The sequence below is a fragment of the Taeniopygia guttata genome, chromosome 7 (assembly GCF_048771995.1).
Source record: "Taeniopygia guttata chromosome 7, bTaeGut7.mat, whole genome shotgun sequence".
Taxonomy (NCBI): Eukaryota; Metazoa; Chordata; class Aves; order Passeriformes; family Estrildidae; genus Taeniopygia; species Taeniopygia guttata.
In genome coordinates this window covers 14,292,067-14,316,204 of record NC_133032.1, presented here as the reverse complement: position 1 = coordinate 14,316,204, position 24,138 = coordinate 14,292,067, and the positions used below count along the sequence as shown (strand labels likewise).

The following is a 24,138-nucleotide window of genomic DNA, read 5'->3' as shown; positions in this document are numbered from 1 at the left end:
CTGATTCATAATTTTCTTTCCAAAGTGACTGTAAGATATATGAATCATTTTCACCAAAATAGGGTACAGGTGATCCATAGCTTGTTCTTGCCTTAAGCACAGAAGTGAATTCTGCCATATTATAGGCATTTAGAATATCTGCTAGTATACTGAATTCTAGGAAATTTTAATACTTTCTATATTGAATCTCAAAACCAACTCCACCCAGATGCTGGAAGGCAAAGTAAAGGACTGCTTTAATTTAATTTAAATTTCTGTCTTAGGGTTTATATTCTCATCTCAATTAGTGTATGTACTAAGCAGAAGTAGCTGCAAACTGAGATTTGAATATACCCATTGCTTTTTGTTTAGCTTTTTAGTACTTGCAGTATAATGCTTTTGCGCTAGTTCTGAATTGGTATGCTACGTGAAAATGTAGAATACTGAGTACATTTGCTTTGCTGAGTTAGAGAATTAAGTGACAATAAAGCATGCATTTGTGTCTAACTTCATAAAATAAAGCATGTCATGCCGTGCTTGATTTATTAGAGAAATAGTAGAAGGCAGCAAACAATCTGAAATCCACTTGCACTTTCAGTTTTGCATGCCTTATGCATATTTCTGGCTGATGGCTTTAAACATTTACTGTATTTCAAATTTCCAGTCCAATTTCATAACTTTTAAAATCTAAATTAGAGTATTTGATGTCTTAAATCTCCTCTAAAATTCAATGGCTATTCCTTAGATTCCCTTACCAGAAAAGTGGCAATGAGGCATTTTCAAGAGTACTCAAAACTTCATAAGTATGAAAGAAACATTTCTAATATAATTAAGCTATAAAACATAGCATCAAGTGTCTGTCATTACAGATTTACAACTAATAACAGGCTATATATTTCTATTACATATAGGATGCATTTCAGCTTGGATGGGGTGGACCACTGGTTCCTCCCCTTACCTGTATTGTGGGTACAGTATTTTCCCCTTTTGTTCCCTTAATGAGTACAGGCTGACTAATCACTACATTGTATATTAAGGGTTAGGAGGAGAGACAACCTCATCTGCAAATCCCAGTACCAGTAAAAGTAGATTCTATATATTCATCCCCCACTGCTTCTCAATTGCTTTAAATCTTTGGAAATAATTATTTGAAATTTCAATGTTAAAGAAAAAACATGAAAATGAGCAAATGGGTATTTTTGTCAGCTATTTTAAGATTTTTAGTTGCTTTTTTAACTGAGATAAAAATCGTCTTTCTTTAAAAAATTGAATCCGGTTTATATATTGTTTTGAAAAGATCTGTGTTTTACCCTGTTACTCAATTTATAAGTAATATACTCAAAATAACCTGAAGAAAATCTTGAACATTACTCTTAATACAATAAACACACTGCAAAATTCTGTGATCTGAATAGTCAGAACTACAGATGTTTATATAATTGCAGTTTAAATTTTTGAGTAATTTAAAACACCCTATATGTTACATTAAGTAAATAATTCCAAGTGTATACACACAATATGTAACATAAAATCCCTTATTGGAATCTGAATTCATTCTTCTTTGGCCTGTGTTGGAAACTAGTTTTCATATTTTTTTTATAAAATTCCGGTAAAAGTATTATTTTCTTGGGGTTTAAACATGTCCTGCAGGAGACATATCAGTGATATAAAAATTTTGCATTCACTAGAATCGTTAGTAAAATTCACTTATTAGAATCACAGCCCTTGCAAGCACAAACTGCAGGAGGGTATCACTAATGCAGGGGATTTTATAGCTGCAGTGTAAATGATGCATCAGTAGCAACCATGTTCAGTGTAAGTTCAGCATCTTATCTTACAGTTAAGAATTATGTATTCATTCTCAAGAAAGTGAGTGAATATTTTCTGCAAATTTCTCTTAAAAACAGAGGAATATATTTTGTTGACAGAAACATCATGCACTCAGAACTTCTTGAGGACTGTGATCTTATTCGTTACCTTTGAGCTTTGAGGAAAGTCTATTGAGATGTTTTGTGTCTCCTGAACGACAACTAAAATAATTTATAAACTTTGAAGTCTTTCTATGTAGATGTTCATAAATCATACAGGAAACATGTTAGTATTTTTTTAGACTGTAATTCTACAATAAGAAGATAAATTTTGAAGAGTTACTTTATATAATTGAAAATTATACATTTCTTTCCAGTTTTGTATTTGTTGTATCTTACAGAAAACTCTTACTGTTAGGATCCAAATTTTAAAAAATTTGAATGGGATACATAATATAGTTTGCATTTTAATTGAAAATGTTATAGGGCATGTAAGAGTTGATAACATTTCACTAATGCAACCAGGAGAGCAAGAGGTTGGGGTTTTTTTACTGCATCCAGTGAAATACAAAGATACTATTCCCACATCAAGTAACTGCTCTGTTTTCATGCTCATGTCTCTTTACAATATTTACCAGGTCTTCCCAAACTAATGGAGCCCTGTGATTTATTGCTTGGCAGATAATTAATTTACTTTATAATACATTATGTAAAATGGTGTCTTTTCTTCTATATTGTCTTCAAAAGTACTTTTTGCATACTTGATTTCTGGTGAGAAACAGAATCAGGCTGCTCCAGAACCTCATCTTCTGTTCAATCCAACAGTGTAGCTTGTTTTAATAGACTGTTATGTGAATAACAAATGCTAGTATCGCTAGTTCAAACCAGTTAAATTTTCTTATTGAAGCTAGAACAGAACTTCAGAATCACCTAGTTGAACTTCTCTGCTAACAATTGTGGCATTCCAAGATATAAATTCACCACCCAATAGTATGAAATTTCTCCAGCACCAAGTGTTATAAAAATAGTTGGTGCATTGTTTGAGAAAGTATCCTTGAAGACAAAATTCACTATGAGAAGCATTCTCCAGTCAGGTGCACTTGTACAGTAACAGTTACAGAAAAGTAGAAAATACAGCAATTGTCTTGTTCAGGGAGTGATTTTCTTATCCTCTGAGACCTTTTATCTCTTACTTCAGCTTTATTTGTTCATTATTGTTAAGATTAAGATTTACTTGTAACTCTTTGACAGGTCTCTTTGGTTCTTTCCCTGCCTGACTTTGCATACTCTCAGTTAAATCCAACTTTTTTTACAATCTCTGCTTTAAATTATGCTTTTCTAATAATCTTCAACATATATTCCCACTACAGTCTTCCTTTTACTCAAAAAATTGAAGATATTGTCATAAATAATTTTTTTCAATTGGTTCACAAAAGGTGCTTCTCATGCCTAACACTGATAAAATGCATTTATTGTTTCTTTCAGGAAACAACCTTTTCTGCTTTTTTAAAACTTGATTTAAATAATAGAATAGTCCCACCATCATAATTTGCTTCCCCAGACATTTGGTTTACTAATTTTTTTTTTCAAATTTCTTATAACTTTTCTAAACATTTTTCTAAATGTTTTTTAATTCTGACCTTACATAATCCTAGATCATGTCACTAAAAATAAAATATATATGTACGCAGAAAAGAATAGAATATAGAATAGAACATATATAGAATTTGGGCAAACTGTGTAGCAAAAGTAGGAAGTAGTATGTACCTCTTAATGGGAAAATCCATTAATTACCTGTAATTTGAGTTGGAAGATAAATAAGAGACAAAGCCAGATTCTTCTCAGATGTGCAAACATGGCAACAAGACAACAACTTTAAGTTGGGTTAAGGGAAATTCTTACCTGATAGAAGGGGTTTTAGGGAGGTTTGCGGTTTACATTTTTTCATTTGGGGGATGGGGGTGTTTGATTTTCATTTTTGTGGGGGTTTTTGTTTGGGATTGGGATTTTTTGGGTTGGGATTTCTTTTTTTTTTTTTTTTTTTTTTTTTGTCAGGTAAATACTGGAAAAATAGCATGTACTTAGTGGATTATAGATCATACATTCAGTATCAACATGGTGCATGGTGCACGACTGATTTCCATTTGTGGGACAAACTTAGGAAAATTAGTTTCTTGCAAAAAAATCCATTGAGGCAAAATAGGAGTAATTAACTGAAAATTAGAAAGTTTTAACTACTTAAATTATTCTACATTTTTAGGTCCCCAGAATCTAAAATTTCTCCTATTTCCTCTGTAACCATTATTTAGATCATGTCAAGTAGGTTGCAGTTTCTCTCACAGATATACCTAATTTTCATTCACTGTTGCCTCTACAGCCAGTTCATAGCTGATCAGCAAGCACATGCAGCATGCTTCTTCCCAGGGTACCCTTCCAAGCTATTTAATGACAAGATATGCAGTTTTGAGGTAAAAAAATTATTGCAATCTCTCTCTCTCAGTTCCTTCTCTCTCTTTCTTCCTTTCCTGTTCCACCCTCATCTGCTAAACTGCAATATCACATATGTTTATCACCTGATATAAACATTGATAAAATGGGATAAATTGTCACTATTATCTGTGAGTAAAATTCCCATCTCCAATAGTGCTCTGGCAAAGTACATATACTTTATCCTTTCAATGTAAAGAACTTTTATCCTTAGATAGCCATTGTGTCAATTGACAGGTAACCAGGGCAACCAGCAGAACGCAGCTCAAATGCAAAGAGTAAATTTATTTTTGTTACCTTGCCAACAATGCTGGGAGGCAGAGACACACAGAGACACAAGCTCCCTTAGGGTTACTTCCTCCTCGTGGGGACAGCAGGGGCCACAGCCTGCCCCAGTATATGAAAGAGCTTTGTGCATGCACAGCTTATCACAAGGCTGTGCTTTTATGAGCTCTCTGTCTCCCAGCAGGAGGCTCAAGCATTATGTCTGCACAGGAATTCTCCTTCCCAAAACAGGCAGAGGATAAACAACACTAGGCATAATAAATGGAGTTTTTCCACACTGACATGCTTAGCATTCCCAGCTGCAAGTTCACTTTGAGAGAAACTATTCCCTCCTCACCAAATCTTTGTTTTAACCTTTCTCTCCCAACAGCCATCTTCAAACCAACTCCACGTACGCACTCAGATGAGACAGGGTATCTTATGTGGGAAAATTTTTCCTGTACTGCATCACCAGTTATCTTCCTTCATGGGCACCTCCAAACTTCACACTAAGCAACTGTGGCAGAAATGCCAGAGCCTCTGCTGAGGCTCTCTCTTAATCTTCAGCACTGGGCCATGTTTTTATTCTGTCTGCTGGCCCTCAGTTCCACTACCTCCATTGCTTTTGTGAGAAACAAGCTCCTCTAACTTCAGAGAAAGGCAGTTTCCATCATCAATTTCATAGTACCAGGGAGAACAGAAAGCCATTATTACAGCATCAGATAGTCAATCTTTCTGATTAAGGGGTGGGGTTTCTTCATGGTCTGCCTCAGATGCTCTTTTGATCCCCTACCTGGGATAGTTACTGTATGTTTACATACAGTTACTATGTCCTTTCTTCCCTTGCCTCAACTCTTCCACAGTTTAAGGGAGAATACACTTGTCTGTTACTGGATACCCACTTAGTCAAGTCAGCATGGTTTCAGAGTCTTCGAGACTTCCTTGTGTGCTGTCCTCCAGGTCGTTCACTATGAACACGTGGTAAATGCAGATACCATTGTCACCTGTACCTACATCTGTGTCCATTCTGCCATTCCAGCAGTCTTATCTATGTGCTGCACCAAGAATCCAAACCAATGTCTACTTGCTCACTTCTCCATCTCTCACTGCAAATGTTCTCTCTGGCAGCTCTTTGGGAACTTTTCCTATTTAAGCATAAAATTACAAAGTTGATACCTTCCAAATGAAGGCAAATAAAGTACTTAATTGTGAGTAGAAAGAATGTTCCACCCACAGTCCTGTAATCTCCCTTTCCTTCCCAAAGACGGTAACTTCCTCCTTGTTTGCACCAGGAAGAGAGTTAGGAACTTCTTCACAGAGTCTGCAGAAGTTATGGGAAAAGTGGATAAGTACTACTAAAGATTTTTCCTTGTTTGTTTACAGATTTCAGGAGGTCCTGATATATCCATTATTCAGCTCCAATGTAGGAATTCCTGGAAAGTCTGTGGCAGCTGAGGTGTCAGGATCCATGGAAAATACTTTCCCTTGGCAACTAAAATACATTTATTTCTCACTATGTGTTCAGCTATGTCTCCCCAAGCAGGGGTCAATCTTGTAAAGTTTCCTTATAGTCTATTCATACAGAAGGGAAAAGCTGGTGTTTTGTACGATCCTCATTCTACACATATGAATGGTTCTGACAGCAAAATTGATTTTTTTTGTCCACTTTGTCCAGTTTTTTTTTGTCCTGTTTTCTTTGGAGATTTTTTTCAAAAGAAGATACAAGCAGCAGCCATGAAAAACATCTGGATTACTAATTTGCCTTGACAGAAAGTCATATTGGCCAGAAGATAGGACATACAATTAGTATTGCAGTAATTCTCTTATCTTATATATAAATCTGATATTGGAAGATAAACGTTATGTAAATTTAAACATGAAAAATTGTGTATATATATGAAATACTGCTTTCTTCTAGAGAAGACACGGTTTCCCACAATTATTCCCCGCCCCCCCCCCCCCCCCCAGATGAATGTTGACTGAAATGTAAAATAGTCCAGAGCTTCTTTGTCTTTTTAGGCATCAGGTGTTGCTTCTCACTTGTTCTTATTGCTGTTCCACCTACCTGAAGCTATAGGAAGGTGAACAAGCAGAATCAACTTGGGCTTTTGCAGCTTTGCTCATTGGAGTCAGTCTGACCAGCAACATCCCAGCCTTGAGGAAATACATAGGTAATTTATAAAACCAAAGAAAAAACTATGCAAACATCTTTTTCCAATTTACGGGCATTATATTCTGTATCAAGAAAGAACAGAAAATAGGCCAAATAGAAATAGCCCCTTTTAAAATGAAAAAGGCATTTTGAATTATGTATATCTGATCTAAATTTAAAGAGCAATCAAAAATAAGAGCTGTAGTTGCCAACATTCTTTTAACCTTCTACAAACTCTTTCCAACAACAAGATGAGAATGGCATCTTTTGTTTGCTAAATGAAATAATTTAGAAATCCTAACTGACCTTTTTTCTGTATTCAGTTCACTTTTCAGTTGGTTTTCCCTTTCTTCTGTCCATTTGCTGTAACTTATGTGTGTAGTTGCTGTCTGTGTATGTACGGGTACAATCCTGGATATATATTAAGTTAATGTCCTGGTTATTCTGAGATACCTCAGCTAATTCCCAAAGCAAATTAAAAAAAAAAAATAGAAATAAACCAGAAAAACACTCTTAAGGCGATTACCTGTGACTCTTATGTGTTGAAGAAATTAAAGACCTCTTGCTAAAGAGGACTTTACAGTCAGCTGAGTATCTCATCAATGTGTAGCAATACAGTTTTACATTATAAATATGATAGGGGTAAGGCTTAACACCGCTGAGGAAAAAAAATCAAACAGAAAAAAATGCAAACAGAAAAAACCTTCTAAAAGTTTTAATTTTCTTTTCTTCTTTTCTTAAAAAACCTTCCAGGGGGACTGGATAGCTCAAGGGGTTGGTAATAGGATACAGAGCCTTTCATCTCTAGGTCACCAGTTCGCATCCAGGCCAGGTCAGTAGTGACCAAAAATTATTACCATTTGATGGATTTTCAGTGACCTTTATGAAATAAGTTGTTGGAAACACTGTTGGAACACTTGCTGGAAGCTGTTCTCTTTTTATCCAAGAAGATGTAGCTGATCTTTCCATAGTCTCAGTGGGGAGAACTGCATTACCTGTTCATCTAAAAATTATCAAGTGCAAGACGCACTGATGCATTTTGTGGAAATCTTTTTTTCTAAAACTATTATCAATTCATAATTGTTGTAACAGTTATTTTGCTGTTATTATTCTGCTGCCTGTTCTGGATCTGTGCTGTGGTTCAATGGATGTCAGGGTTGTTATAAAGGTAACTGCTACAGGCACTCAATTTTTGCAAAACCATTCTTTGTGTGAGCAGAGGTAACCTTGATTCATTTGAATTGCAGAACTAAATCCCCATCTTTCTTTCTTGACATCTTTATTTTCATGTTTTTCATCAAGACTAAACAGAGGAATTCAATCAGTTTATCACATCTGGAACATTTCTATGAGTGGGGGATAAAAACAACCAAACACTAGCTGGCCTAGAATTTCAAAGCAGCAATAGCATAATGCAGTGTCATAGACCAGGTCAGACTTGGAACAAATTTCAGAATTTCTAATTCCATTCCTAATTTTTACGTTCTCAATTCCATGAAGCTAAATAGCAACAGATTTATTACTGGTATCTTTTCATCACCAAAAATACAAGCAATATTAAAAAAAAATTTAAAAAAATTAAAAGTGCTAAATTTAAAAAACAAAATCATGGTTTTATAGAAGATAAGGGTTATTCTGCTACAGAAAGGTTCCATTTCTATTGCCAGGCAATGGAGGAGATCATTCTAATTGAATAGAAAATATGCCCTGAAATCAACATTTCTACCTAAAATCTCTGAACATATCCTAATTGCTGACCATAATATTTGGGAGGAAGAGGGGAGGAGGGTGCTGAGTGATGAACAACACAACCACAATATTTTTCATCCAAAGGCCTTCTAGAGCCTGTGAAATACAGGTAGTAAGATTGAGCAGTTCTGAGCTTGCTCACAACTATGTTGGTAGTGGGGAGTGCATCTGTATTGCAGGGAACAGAGATAGACTAAGACAACTTAATGTACCCCGATATCCTTTCCTGCCTCGCTGCAGGACTTAGATTACTGAAAGTAAGAATCCTACATCATATTTTATTTTACCTTCCTACTAGGTCCCAAAAGTTTACAGAAGAAAAAATATAAACTTTTAAATAAAATATAACTTGTAAATGAGATGCTGGAATTGGATACATAGGAAAATCAGTTGCTCATCACAAAAGTTTTGATAGGTCTGACAGACACATGTGATTAATTTCTATAGATATCAGAAAAATGCACCTTTTATCTACATAAGATATATTGACATCTTGCCTGCAAATATCTAAGAAGGTAGCCCCCCCCAAAGTAATTCAAAATGCAAAATCAGAAGCCCTAAATATATCCTTTTTTAGATAAATGAAGGTTATTGCTAATTTAATTAATGAAACAACAAGACTGGAGCTTGAAATAAATTATGTTGATTCAAGTAGACACATATTGCAAACCTGTCTTGCTTTCGTATACAAAGAAATTAATCTTTGTTATAATCTTGCATGGAACAATAAGGCAATAAAGTTATTTCTTTAATTCATGCATAATTCTTTTATGTAGAGCTTAGTTTCTAGATTCATGGCATTTGTATTTTCAGCTTAAATTTCAAAACTATGTTGATCAAATCTACAGGTTGCCATTTTGCTTTAAACATTTTTTAAGCTATAATTTCATTCATTTTTAGAATCTTATTGTCTACATTTTTCATTTAGCACATTTTTCTTTTTTATCTAGAACAACTCATCGTCAGGCATTGTCTTACTACTGCTAAGTCTTCTTTTTTTTCTATGAATTATTTTCATTATTCCCCTTATTTTTTTTTCATTACATGAACTAATGTCAATAATTTAAAGGAGTGATGCAATGCTACAGTTATTAATGTACTGCTTTAAAATTTATAGTATTAGTTTCTGAATAAGCATTTATTAAGGAACGGTGAAACAGTATACAAAAATGTATTGCTGTAAGTATACTTATATTCTTTTCTCTTTCCCCCTGTATTTGTGTACTAGGTGGTTGTGAATGCCCTTTTAGGAGCAATTCCATCCATCATGAACGTGCTTCTCGTTTGTCTTATATTCTGGCTAATTTTCAGCATCATGGGAGTAAATCTGTTTGCTGGGAAGTTCTACTACTGTGTTAACACCACAACTGATGAAAGGTTTGAAGTCGACCAAATCAACAATTTTAGTCAGTGCGAGGAACTCATAAAAAACAATCAAAGTGCCCGATGGAAAAACGTGAAAGTAAACTTTGATAATGTAGGATTTGGGTATCTTTCTTTACTTCAAGTAGTAAGTGATCACTCTTTATATACCTTTTCCTGTTTATATGCAGTAGTGAAAAGCAATTCTAGCAACAAAGAGACAAAACATTTCCCTGATGATTTTTATCTGTGACTTAGTAGTTCTGCTACACTGGTAATTGATTACTCTTTTCATCATAAGCAGCAAGTAGAGTCTACTATGGTGAATAAAGAATCTTTAGAACATCTAATGACGTAACTTCCCATTTATGGCTCCCTTAGTCCTTCAGCCACTTCTAACTTTTAAAGTTTCTAGAATTACCTAGGAATGGTATTCAGGTATCTAAATATTTTAAGTTCTCCAGTTGCTGAAAAAAAATCTCTGTTGGTGTGATTAAGTCACAAAGAATTTCACCTAATTAATCTTATCTCAGGTTTGTGGCTGCCACCAGGGCAGATCTGACCTAAAAAGCAATTTCTCATTCAGAAGACAAATAAGGAAAGAAAAATAGCACTTGATACTATAATCTATGTAATTTTTTCCTGACACTTCTGTGCAAAAAGACTTCATAGAGTTTATTTAGTAAAATCTGAGGGAAGAAGAAAGAAAATATATGCAGACAGATACTATAAAATTATGCCTTCAATATCAAAAAACTTGTCCTCACAACACTGTCTATCTCTGTATTTTGAAACCGCTACCAATCTGACCCAGTTTAATCAAGAAAATGCTGCACTTTTACCTATATTGTGTACCTTCAGCAACTTCTATGGGTTTTTTGGGGTTTTTCTCTTTTTTTTTTTTTTTTTTTTTGTTTTTTGGGGGGTTTTTTTGAGATTACTATCTAAATCTGCAGTATCGTATGTTTAATTTTTATTGCTCTTAAATAAATTTTCAAATTTTATGTTGTTTACACAAAATCTCAGTAAAACAAATCATTAACATGATGCAGTGGTATGGACATTGTCCTGCACAAGGTCTACTACAATAGTTCTGAGCAATGTGAACTGCCTCTCCCAGCTAATACAGCATCTTACCTGTGTGACTCATAAGTCTGTACATTTAAATTTCATTATGATTCCTTATCTTACTGTCACATCGGGAAAGAGTGGAGAGGGACCACTAGTAAGTTCTTAAATTCTTTGACTTGTTTATGAAGTCTACTCACGCAGGGAGTCAGAAAGCTTCATTACAGGTGTTCAGGAGAAACAAGACATCAACAAAACTATTTCCAAGTAGTTTGCAATTCTCTTTCTAGTAGTAACCTATTCTACTCTGGGACACACGTCTTTATTCCAGGTTCATTTCTTTCCTGGCTTTGTGGCTGCAACCACCACCCCTCAGCTACTTGCAGTCATATCTATTTCAGTGTTGTGGCTACGCATAGATTATTTCATCTTCTATTTATTGAAAAGACACAAATATTTCTGTACATGAAGACTTAGAGTCTTAAATTATTGGATTTTTTGGGAGACAAATTAGGAGAAATTTGACAATCATTCCCACAATTCCAAAGGAAAATTTAATCTAGACCTAACACAGAGGGACCTAGCTTTCATGGAGGACAAGCCTGTTTGTTGGTGCACTATCTATGATGTAGAGATCTTGCAAGAACCTGAGACCCCCACTTATTCATGGAGGATATTTTGTGTGAGTAGAATGTCCATGACAACAGCACTTAATTTTTCTGTATTGCTAAAATGCTCATAAAATCATCAAGACCTTTTTTTTTTTTTTTTTTTTTTGACATAGCAGAAAAAACAGGGCATTTCTGTCATTGAACAAAACATCATCCCTGCATTTTTTAGGGTTTGGTAAGTAAGCTAGTAGTAGTGATTTTGCAGTTATGGAATGATAAGAGCCCTAGGACTGAGAAAGAATATCAGCTTGATTTTCAGTTAATGCATTAAAATGTAGAGAATCTAGGTATTTTCACCTTCAAGAAAACAAGGCCACAATTCATAACTGTTTGAGATTCTTACATTGCTTTTTCAGTCAAAAAAGACTGATAAGGTGATTTTCTATTTGATATATAAAGTACTTTGGATCAAACTCTAGAACAGGACTCCAAAGCCATAAAAAAAAAACATGAGACTTGAATAGGTATGTCATAGCTGTATATTTTCCTACCCTTCCTAAACAGCTTGCAGCAATAGGAAGAAGACTAAATGCTAATGTATGACTCAGTTAGAGGTACACCTTACTGTGTCAGAAACAAAGATAAAGCTATTGAATGTTTAGCAGTTGGCCTAAAATTATATACTGAGCCTGAAAAATTAGATTATAATGATGCAAGTGGATATGCTTCCTGTTTGCCTAAGTGAACATTAATGGCCTTTTCTACTGAAGTCATTTGGTTCTGCCCCTCAACAACCTCCGGCACAGACTTCTACTAGTGCTGGACCTGAGAAAATAAGTCAAGGGAGGTCAATGTCATTTTTCTAATTCCAATTTCTGTGAAGTGTATCAATGCATGAATTACTGATACAAGGCCAGGAGGCTAGAAAATAAATACAGAAAGCTTCCTCTTATTCCTCATTATTTCCATTCTCCGTTCCTTCACTTTTCTGGGTTACAAGAACCATAACCTTACTATCCGTATCACTAATTGAAGTGAATACTAATGAAAGTTAGAACCATTTTTATGACAAAAAATCAAAATGAAAACAAGCCAAAAGAACTTCAAACCAAGGCACTGAGGGCCTTATTATTCTGGGAAAGACATAAATAGAAGAACTTTTTTTAATGTCTCCAGCAGTATATGGGTCTGTTTATCACAGAAAACTCTTCTTTTTTTAAGAGTGATATGGAAAAGAAACACTCATATTTCACACAGAAATATTCAAAAGTAGACAGATAATTTCAGAAAGAAGTATTCTGGGCTCAAAAAATGCAAATGTGTGATAGTAACTTTAAGGAAAAGGAACTCTCTAACAAGCTCTTTCTTGAGTTTACTTGACAGGGATACTGAATGACTTTCTTGAATGAGGGGCCTAGGAAAAGAACATTACCTAATTTTTGGTTGACATTTCTTGGGTTTTTTGCTTTCATGGAAAGCAGTTTTGCGTGGAAAATCTTCAGTATTATAGCAATGTTATAATTCTTTCTTTATAGCAATGTTATAATTCTTTCTGCCCAAAAATACACCCTAGCAATACAAGTCGTTGATAAAACCAAGTTTTATGGACTTCGTTGATCAAACTGTTTTCCAGAATTCTTTCAGAATTTGGAGTATAATTATTCATACCATCAGTCATATAAGCACACATTTCTTCTATAAGAATTTTTTTTCTTCTATAATATAGTGTAGATCATGGTGTTTTGTGTGGATCTTCAAGCTTCTTTTTTTCATTTCTTGGTCTGAATTTGCTTGAGTATTTCTCTGTCCCAAAAGAGACGCATCAAAGCAGAGACACATCTGCTGGAGAAATTCCTTTCACAATTGTCATGCACCAATGAGTGAAGAGGAAGAGGTTGGTGTACACAGAGATGTGGCATCTGCCCTGATAATTTTATGGCCTTATGCCTTTTAACTTGAACCTAGAATTTGGATTCCTTGGTAAGTAAATCTCCCAGAGGCCTGCTTTTATCCACCTAGTAAGGATATACCCTGCTCACCAGGAAAAAATGTGACAAACCAGTGGGTCTCAAAGCACAATATTGTACTCTACTGTTACTAATATCAGTAAGATAACATATCTCTTGAAGTGTATGGAAAAAAAAAAATCAGAAGCTTAATTCTAAGGCTAAAACTTTAGGGTACTTTCAAAGTTCCAGCAGGTTAGTATTTTAAAACCAAGATGCTATTGTATCTTCAAAAAGGAATGTGAGTCTTCATGGTGATTTTTTCTGGTAAAGAAATTGAGTGATAAAACTCCAGCATGACTTAAAACTTCATTAGAAATTATTTATCAGGGGGAAAAAAAAATCTATGATTTTTTAACAGTAAAGGAGATTGGAGATGTTTGTTCCATTGTTTTTTACAACTACATTTGAATCTGCATTTGAATGTGTCATTGAAATCTCCTTGGCAGAAAAAAAACCACATTTGGAACAGATGCTGACTTCAGTTATACTGCTGTGATCTTTGAAATCAATTAATTATTCCTGATTTAGTGTGACTGAGGATATACAATATATTTTATATGGTCATATGCAAAATGGAAACTAATAATTTGATCTTTTGGTCATTTTCTGTGTTATTTTCTTTCAGGATACAAAAATACACAAATGATACCTTATTTCTCTTAAAGAGAACACACTGCAGATAAATATAAACAGATCCATGCATCTACAGCAAAAATAAGGCTTTCACTAAATTGGTTATCTTGCCTCTCTTAATTTCTTCAAAAATTTTAATGTCTCAGAGTGTTATGAACCTCATTGTGGAAATCACAAGGTACCAATAGCTTACATTTCTATTTTTCCACCCCACATCTTTACAAGCTTCCTTTTTAACAACAACAATAACAAAAACAATAATAATACAGTTCCGTTCTTCAACTCTATTTCCTACCAGTAGTTAAAGGGTACTGTCTGTTTATAGTGCAGTACTTTAGTAATGGCAGTGAAGCTTAATATTTTAAAATTAGTCTATCTCTTTTCATTGACTCTACTTAGTCTAGGCTACACGAATAAATTTCAAAAAAACGCAATAATTATTCTCTTTTGCCTGGAGGATGATATGCAAAGATCATCATGTGTCTGAATCTGAGGCAACAGCACACACTTTGCACACGTGCCACTCCATCATTTGCATCATCTTTCTGAAGTAAAAGTCTGCCCATTATCTTAATGTGGTGTTCCAGACTGAAGTGCTAATTTCAAGTACTGATATACCAAAAAATGCAAGTAGTGTACCAAGACAGAAACAAAAGTAGCACTGGAAGACATGATATATCATCTTACCCTATTGAGACCTTCCTAGATGAAATACTGAATCCTGTTTTAGTTGTCATTACTAGAGATGAACCATTGTATTAGAGCTCAGAGGAGAATAAGAAGAGTGATCAGAGTTCTGGAAAACCAGAGTTGCATGAGAAGACTAAAGGAACAGTGATTACTACCTAAAAAAGAAAGACGGCAACAATCAATTTGCAAAAAGTAAGAGATGCTGCATGAAGGTGATTCCTGCAGTTCTCCAAATACGTAATGGCTATGACAAGTGAGTCTAAATGGCAACAGAAGGATGTAAGCATTAGAAAATAATAAAAGGAAGTGCCAGAATACACATTTTTAATAAGGTTGTGGTGTATTCACCATTAAAAGCCTTTGAGAACAAGTTAAGCATATATTAGTAATTACATAAATAAACTAGTAATAGATTAGTAATTACATAAATATCTACCTCTCCTAATCCCTTGCAGTCCAAGTATTCTCTGAGGACTTTAAATTCTTTAGCTGACTGCTACTTGTTTCAGATTTATTTTTGATTTATTGGACCTATGATACTACCTTTTGATTTCACCATCATACTGTTAGTCACCTGAGCTTTATATTTTCTGTATTGACCCCAAGATGTGAAAGTTGCTGCACATTGGATTTGCATCTAAGGATAATCATGCCCTTTTTTTGAAACTTCCACTAGAAATGAAACCTGAAGATGATGGTGATTCAGTAAAAAACATGGATGAAGAGTGTTCCATTCCTGATTCTATCCTGCCACCGGTCTCTTTGGCAAGGAAAATTAAGGAACCAATGATCTGCAGTCTTGTTTTGCAAAACTGTAATGAGGATGAAACAACATAGAATTAGTTCCCTTTTTTGCTCTATTTTTGGGCACAACTGGATTAAAAACCAAGTGGTTTCTACTTGGAGATGTTGCTTAGTTAAAAGAGAACTAATTGCCACAACAGAGTAAGCGACTTTCTGTTTCGAACATTCTGATGAATGTTTGACACCTCACTGTCAAATACAAAAATGTACAGATTTGGGCAGAGAAAATATCTCCAAAATTTCAGTAAATGCTGTCATTTATGAAACATATTAAGTATTCAATGCACATGAAACATTTCCTACTACTTTATCTCAGAACGTATGAGACATCCAGGCTCTGTAAAGCATGATATATTATATTTAAAGTGAACATAGAATTACTAAACTAGGTAAATTCTTTCAATGTATATTCTGATTATAGGAAAATACCTTTTTTGAGATGATCAAATTTTTGGTTCCATTTTTTTGCCACCTTTCTGACTAGGGACAGAGGAACTACATGTTAGTCTTAATTGGTGGCAACTCAGTTACATAAAGCTATACACCCAGCTGTACCTAGCTCTTGCAGTTGACATGATTTGATGAACTAAAATGCCTTCTATAATTTTTGTTAAACAGAAATTAGAAATATATTAATCATACTTACTGTTTAAAATGTTAATATCTAATACAAAGTAATGGGATACACAGCAGTATATCTGATGAGCAGCTAAATAGAGAGCCAAGAGGCAAAACACATTAGAAATCTAATGCTACTAATTATTCCTGGTGCTGTACTGAGTTGCAGGAAATTATTAAATGAATTGTCTTTAGAATGCTTAAACAGGTGTGTATTATTTACAGGCTACATTTAAAGGCTGGATGGATATTATGTATGCAGCTATTGACTCAAGAGATGTAAGTACAATCAATATTTTAAATTATCTTTTTTTTTTTCCTGAAGTCTGTCTATCTACAAGTGTGTATTTATCCTAAATAAGCAATTTACAATAGAATGAAAAAACTAAATTAATTAGTATGAGATTCGGTAGTAACAAAATGTGGACAACTGAATGCAAACTGCAAGGTGCTATCAGCAAGAGGTAGAATAGAAAAAATATATAAGTGATAGGAATATTGTCCAAATACAAAATATTGGTGACGCTTTGTGCAAGGTTGCCACTTGTTTGGTTAAAATTTTCACGTGAAGTCTTAAGAATCATATTTCACTTTTTTTTCCCTTTAGGTGTTAGAACAACCCAAGTATGAAGACAACTTGTATATGTATTTGTATTTTGTCATCTTTATAATTTTCGGGTCTTTTTTCACCCTGAATTTGTTCATTGGTGTCATTATTGACAACTTCAATCAGCAAAAAAAGAAGATAAGTATTGTTTCATTTCTCTTCTTAAGATATTCTAAAGATATTTTTGCAGGTGCATGATATATGGAAAGTACACCCATAGCTTGTTCAAAATTGAAAAAGCTGCATTATGACAAAATCATACCTGCAGTATTCATTGAAGTTATAAGATTTTTCATTTAGTGACCAGCTCAGATCCTTCTGTTGTCAATTCCCAGTTTAGTCTTCCTCAAGTCATTCTACTTTTTCATAACTAAACTTCATTAAGTATTCCTGCATGATCCAACCCCTTAATTAGGCCCCTGCGTTAAAGCACTCATAATTTCTTAGGGTTTTTTCCTTCTTGATTTTTAGTATTCTATGAGCGCACACACACACAAAAACAAACAAACAAACAAACAAACAAAAACCGAACAGCTAGCTAGTTATGAAACAAAAACTAATTTCATCAAACAAAAAATTACTCAAAATAATTTCATGCAATTAAAGATGATGTTTTAATGATCTGATCCCAAGTATTCAAGTTCAATTTTGTGGCACTGAACAATCTGAAACTACAGAGCAGGAGTGGTTTGTAACTATTTCAGGACCTTCTTTTATTGTTTCACACTGCAGATGTAGATAATCTTGCTGGTATAGACTGTCTAAATAGGAGATGCTCACCTTTAAAATTATTTTCTTTAAATAGATAAAGCAATGAAAGCTCAAGCACCAAAGCAGCTATGAATTACTAGTTTATTTTTACTTTACTGGACTGCATCACTTTCTCTAGGTTTATGTTAATAATGAGAAATACTAAGCAAGATTTTTGGATGCTGTACATGTGGAAACATAGAGGTATATGGTCAGGGAACCTGTCCAGCTTACAGTCCTTGCATTCCCACATCTTCAAGCTTCCCACACAGTCATCCACAAAGGGCTGTATCCAGTCCTATGTCTGCATTGGCATTCCTGGAATTAGATGTCTGCAAGGACATCTAGGAAAACTTTTCTTCAAGAGGTATGGGAAGTGTCAAAGATTTTCATTCAAGCTGTCTCTAAAACAAGGTTACTATGGATTTTGATTAGAAATATGGAAGATCTGTAATTCCTTCTTTACCTTCACTGTCAGACTTCAAAGGCAGGTTAATGCTTTTGCTAAATACAACTTCACTGAACACAGAACTAATAAAAATAAAAGATTTAAAAGAGAACATTTTGCTCTTAAAAGTACCAAGGGTGCTTCAATCTTCAGCGAAGTTTCTCCAAAGACTGATAATCCATCTTCTCAAGAACCTTGAAGACTTTGGGCCCCAATGCTAATGTGATTGATAAACTAGAGATACCTAAAGCACATTCCTGTACTGAAAATCTGACTTTGTCTTTTTCCTTTGTTTCATTAAAATCACAGTTCAGAAGTGACAGTATTGAGCAGCCCAGATTATCTGAATTTATCTCAAATACTCTTTACTATATCTCTTACTATAAAAGAAAAGAGGTAAGGGAAATGATATCTTGGAGTTCCAGGAAAATAACTGTAAAAAGATGTTGCTTGCATATTTTTTGTTTCTTAGAGCAATACAGTCCCAGATGTCCAGACTTCTAGACTAAATGCCTAGATTGTAGACAGATGCATTTGATAGCTGAGAGATTTTTTCCTGATTTAGTCTTCTTGATTTTTGAATCACTCAGTTTTTTCAGCACTGCATATAAATGTGATTATAACCAGTTCTGATTTCATGTTTTTACTTTGGAGGTCAAGACATATTTATGACAGAAGAGCAGAAGAAATACTACAATGCAATGAAAAAGCTGGGATCCAAAAAACCACAAAAACCTATACCAAGACCAGGGGTAAAATCATTTATATACATCAGACAAATAGTTATTTACAAAGAGTTTTTATTGATACAGGGAGAGCAGAAATATGCCAATTGAAAGTTATCAGTAACCGGGGCATTAGTTAGCAAAAATGGAAATCTAAAATAAAACAAAAAAAATGTTTTTCACTTACAACTATTTTATTTATGAATATGTAACACAGGAGGCTGAAGTAAGTTGTTGTATTTGAGTGCTCAATTAGTAACTAGTGTACGCTAGTTACAACTTTATTGAAGTCTCATAAGCCCTACTGCATGTGTTTTTCTATTTTCTTCTAACAGGAAATGTAGATTAATTACAGTTTATATTGGATGTTTCTTTTTTCTTTCTTCCTCAGAATAAATTCCAAGGAATGGTTTTTGATTTTGTGACACAGCAAGTATTTGACATCAGCATCATGATTCTTATTTGTCTTAATATGGTTACCATGATGGTAGAAACTGATGACCAGAGCGAAGAAATGGAAAATATTTTATACTGGATAAACCTTGTGTTCATTGTCCTTTTCACTGGAGAATGTGTTCTGAAATTAATTTCACTTCGCCATTACTACTTCACTATAGGCTGGAATATTTTTGATTTTGTGGTTGTCATTCTCTCTATAGTAGGTAAGTCTTGTTAATTAAACTAAAAGGAAGGTAAAATTAATAGGATGTGAACTTTTACTCAAATAGAGCTATATGGTGAGCTCTTGCCATTGCAAGATTTACAACCAAGTCATTAAACTTTACATTTTAACTTGCAATTTAGCTAAACCATCAAAACTGTCATAATCATCCAACATTTACTGTGCCTGAAAATATTAAGTATAACTGCTAAAACAGAAATTATACCATTGTAATCTACAGAATATCTTTAATTGCCCAATTTTAAAACTGTGTTTCTAAATGTCTATTGTGATATGGAGAGTAAGTGCTAATGTACCTTGGTTTTTTTTCTTTTTTGTATTTTTTTCTTTTTTAGGAATGTTTTTGGCTGAGATGATCGAGAAGTACTTTGTATCTCCCACACTATTCAGAGTCATCCGACTTGCCAGAATCGGTCGAATCCTGCGCCTCATTAAAGGCGCTAAGGGAATCCGCACTCTGCTCTTTGCTTTGATGATGTCTCTTCCTGCTCTGTTCAACATTGGGCTGCTGCTCTTCCTGGTCATGTTCATCTATGCGATATTTGGCATGTCCAACTTTGCCTACGTCAAGAGGGAAGCTGGGATTGATGACATGTTCAACTTTGAAACGTTTGGCAACAGCATGATCTGCCTGTTTCAGATCACCACCTCCGCTGGCTGGGACGGTTTGCTCGCCCCAATTCTCAACAGTGGGGAGCCAGACTGTGACCCTAACAAGGCTCATCCGGGGAGCTCTGTGAAAGGTGACTGTGGCAACCCTTCTGTTGGGATTTTCTTCTTTGTCAGCTACATTATCATATCCTTCCTGGTAGTGGTGAACATGTACATTGCTGTGATTTTGGAGAACTTCGGTGTTGCTACTGAAGAAAGTGCTGAACCTTTGAGCGAGGATGACTTTGAGATGTTCTATGAAGTCTGGGAGAAGTTTGATCCTGATGCAACACAATTCATGGAATTTGAGAAATTGTCTGATTTTGCAGCAGCACTTGAGCCTCCTCTTCATCTACCCAAACCAAACAAAGTCCAGCTGATTGCAATGGATCTGCCCATGGTGAGCGGTGACAGAATTCACTGCCTTGACATCTTGTTTGCTTTCACAAAGCGTGTTTTGGGGGAAAGTGGGGAGATGGATGCCCTCAGAATACAGATGGAAGATCGGTTTATGGCATCCAATCCTTCTAAAGCTTCCTATGAACCAATAACAACTACATTGAAACGAAAGCAGGAGGAAGTGTCTGCTGTTATTATTCAGCGTGCTTACAGACGTCACCTTTTAAAACGAACAGTAAAACAAGCTTCCTTTATCTATAACAAAAATAAAACTGAAGGTGGGGCTGGGCAGGGTATGAAAGATGAAATCCTTATTGACAAGTTAAATGAAAACTCATTTACAGAGAAAACAGATATAACGGCATCAACAGCAGTTTGTCCGCCTTCTTATGATCGTGTAATGAGGCCAGTCAAAGAAAAGCATGAAAAGGAAGATAAAGATGGTCAGAAATAAGAGCAAATAGCAAGTAAAATCATATAAGTGCAAAGTAGTTCATATTCTGTAAGGATCATGTGTTTGTGTCAACAGGACTCCTGAAGGAGGTCTATGCCAAACTGACAATTTTTACAAATATACTGTACATTAAAGGTCAGTGCCTATTAAAAGACAGTGACCCCTTGTCAGTGACTGTGACTGTGATAAGAAGAAACAACCTTGACAGGAGGTTACTGTTCTCATTACCAGCTGACACTGCTGAAGAGGAGAGAAAAATGGCTACACAGACTGTAGGGACAAGTTAAAGGGGTGTGAAACCAAGTATTTGTGTGTTTAGCATAAAACAATATGGTAACTCTATCCACTGTTTGCATTTCAACTGCCACATACTTCATATTTTTACAAAATCTGTGTTGGTGGATTCATCTTATTTTTATTCATATGTTGTTTATTATATGTGACTATTTTTGTAAATGGGGCTTCTGTTGGGGAAGGGAATTAAGTACACCTTTACAGGTACAAGGGCCAGGTGTTCTATTATACAACAAATATACACACAGAAATTACTTGCATGAAGGCATGCTGCACTTATAGATCATGCATGAAAATAACATTAAGACACAAAGAACAACAGATTTTTTTAGCACAGTGTTTCTGGAAAGGAATAACAGATTTCGAGGTGCTTAATTAATGTATTCATGTCATATCATGTTCGAACAAGTCTTAGTATGCCTGTAAAGTCCTCTACAACTCACAAGAACAGTAAATATGGTTAAATTTTGGCACAGACCATTAAGTCTGAGAAGGTGCAAACTTCTTCCTAGGTCTGGAGTCACAGATGTTGTCTTTGTCAAATGTCTTTCTGCATACAAATACTAAAGGAATCTGCCTCAGCCCACCAAATTGATCAAAAAGAGCCCTCTATAAAGTTGTTCTGCTTTATCCTGCAGTATTGTTTAGCCATCTTCAGCTCTCAGTAAGGCTGATGTTGTACACGTTAATGAAAAGCCCTCTGCTATGTAAATAATTTTTAACCTGTGGTGCATGTTTGAGCAAACAGATAATGACTTTAGCACATTTATTGCATCAAATATGTACCACAATAAGTGTAGTGTGCAAGCATTCAACAGGTAAAATTACGTATTATCTACCATTATAGATAGTTTGGATGCAATCAATGCATGTTTATATTGCCTATGCTGCTATTCCTTTGACTGTCCAGGATTCTTAAACATGGGAAGCCATACATCAGACCTAAATGAAATAAACTACTCAAAAAGACCTCATTCCTCCATACCATTAAGCAATATTTTGCAGCTATTTAGGAGCTTATTTGTTTTACATTTCTGAATTTTCAGTGAAAAACATATAGTGTATATCCAAACTGTACAGATGTTGAAAACTACTAAACCTGTTGAAAATAATGTTAGGATTTTTTAAGCAAATATAAATACTGTAAAAATCATTTTATTTTATTTTTCAGCATTATGTACATAAAACAAGAACTGAATTTTATCTTCAGGTTGATGTCACAACATTTTTGTTACTTTCACTCCATAGCACTTTTTCACAGAAACTTCTGAGAACAAGATATAACTAAGAGAATGGATAACTGTAGGATCTTATTTTTTACAGTATTTGCCAACATATGAATAATTTCTGTGAAATAAGTTCATAATTTGCTTCCAAAAAGCTACATTTTTTGGGGTTTTTTTTGCCATTGGGAAATGGTCTAAAGTTCAAATTGAATGTCTAAGCAGTGCCTGCATCATAAGTTTTCGGATACAACCTTTCTTTCAGAGAATCCTGAATCTTTTCTCATGTTTACTCACAGATTTTTTTTTTCCTTCATGCTGCACTAGAACAGTTCTAAATATTATCTAGGGTCCACAATATTTTTTCACAAAGAGAAAGTAGCAAAATTGTATAATCCAATCCATCAGGACATTTTATGTTTCTTACACAGGAAAATTAAATATAGATTACTTTTATTAAAATTATTGACTAAATCTGTATTAGTGAACTGCATGCAGGAAAATGCTATTACCCTAACTGATGCTAAAGAACATTATTAATGCGTCAAAATAATAAAGATTACATTTTTTATTGTACGTTCCTTTTGTGTTTATTATCTGACAATATAAAAATGGGTATGCTTTTAAACCACAGAATGAGAGGATACTGAAAACCTCTACAGCAGCTATACTGTTCTTGCATGTAAGAAAATCCTTGGGACTTGCTTGTTAGTCACTAATTAGGAATTTGTTACTTGATGTGTGTTAGATAGTGAGCATGAGGCTTTTGCATGTATCAATAGCTCTGCCCTGAGCGACTTCATGCAGCAGCTCCATGCAGGGGGGTGCACAGCCATGGAATACCAGAGCGGCCTGAGTGTGTCCCAGGAGGCTCAGAGCAGCCACAGGAATGAGAACTGAGCATTCAAGGGTTTACAGAGACAAAATGAGGACAGAAAATAGTACTAGATCCATGACATGCCCCAACTTGGGGAGCCAGTTTATTCTTGCTGGGTGCTGTTCACAAACAGGCTACAGAGCATCTCAAATTTGAGTGCATTTCTGAAAAAGATGAAATGGTGTTGGAATGCATAAATCATTGGTCTTTTCCTCAGGAATTTTAAAAATCTCTCTGGAAGTACCCCACTCCTATAACCAACCACTTGTGGATAACAACAGGGGAAAAAACAAATACATCTGGAAAGTGGGCCTGTTTCTTATTAATTGCTTCAGTGAATTTCTAAAAATATTAATTTCACATGTTTATATAATTTTATATTGCATTTCCCTACAACTTACAATGAAAACAATTACAGTGAATACTGAACTTCATTTGAAAACAATTGATGAGCAGCTGTAGTCTGTATGCTTGCTTAGTGGCTAATGCAGAAATAAAATAGCATTTTCCCTGAAATTCATAAATAATTTTTCAAGGGAAGGAAATTTTTCTCTGTAAAATTGTTGTGAGATACATTATGAAAAAAGAGTTCTAGAGCTTTGATTCAAAATGCCTAAGTATCAAAATTAAAATATAAGTATTTTCAGATTAATATGTGGACAGAATATGTCTTAGAATGGTTACCTTTAAAAGTATGTAAAAAACCCCAACTTGTTTCTCATACCTCTAATAGGTTTTAAATGTTACAGAAGCCTAAATCTTGCTTCAGAACAAGACAAGCAGAACATAAACAC

General features: G+C 34.7%; 1 protein-coding gene across 14 annotated transcripts in view; it reads left to right on the top strand.

Annotated features, from left to right (window-relative positions):
• LOC100224567 (sodium channel protein type 1 subunit alpha) overlaps window positions 1–23,043 on the top strand; it is an 87,705-nt gene extending 64,662 nt beyond the window's left edge. For 8 of the 14 annotated variants that reach the window (XM_072932170.1, XM_072932169.1, XM_072932175.1 and 5 more), the window contains 8 exons: window positions 3,039–3,079; window positions 4,165–4,255; window positions 9,668–9,949; window positions 16,460–16,513; window positions 16,842–16,979; window positions 18,687–18,791; window positions 19,156–19,426; window positions 19,782–23,043. In XM_072932170.1, coding sequence (XP_072788271.1) covers window positions 3,039–3,079; window positions 4,165–4,255; window positions 9,668–9,949; window positions 16,460–16,513; window positions 16,842–16,979; window positions 18,687–18,791; window positions 19,156–19,426; window positions 19,782–20,950 — 2,151 coding nt within the window. In that variant the 3' untranslated portion in view covers window positions 20,951–23,043. The remainder of the gene's footprint in view (window positions 1–3,038; window positions 3,080–4,164; window positions 4,256–9,667; window positions 9,950–16,459; window positions 16,514–16,841; window positions 16,980–18,686; window positions 18,792–19,155; window positions 19,427–19,781) is intronic. The other 6 variants (XM_072932179.1, XM_072932177.1, XM_072932180.1 and 3 more) reach the window with 2 other exon arrangements.
• Window positions 23,044–24,138: the final 1,095 nt, after the last annotated feature.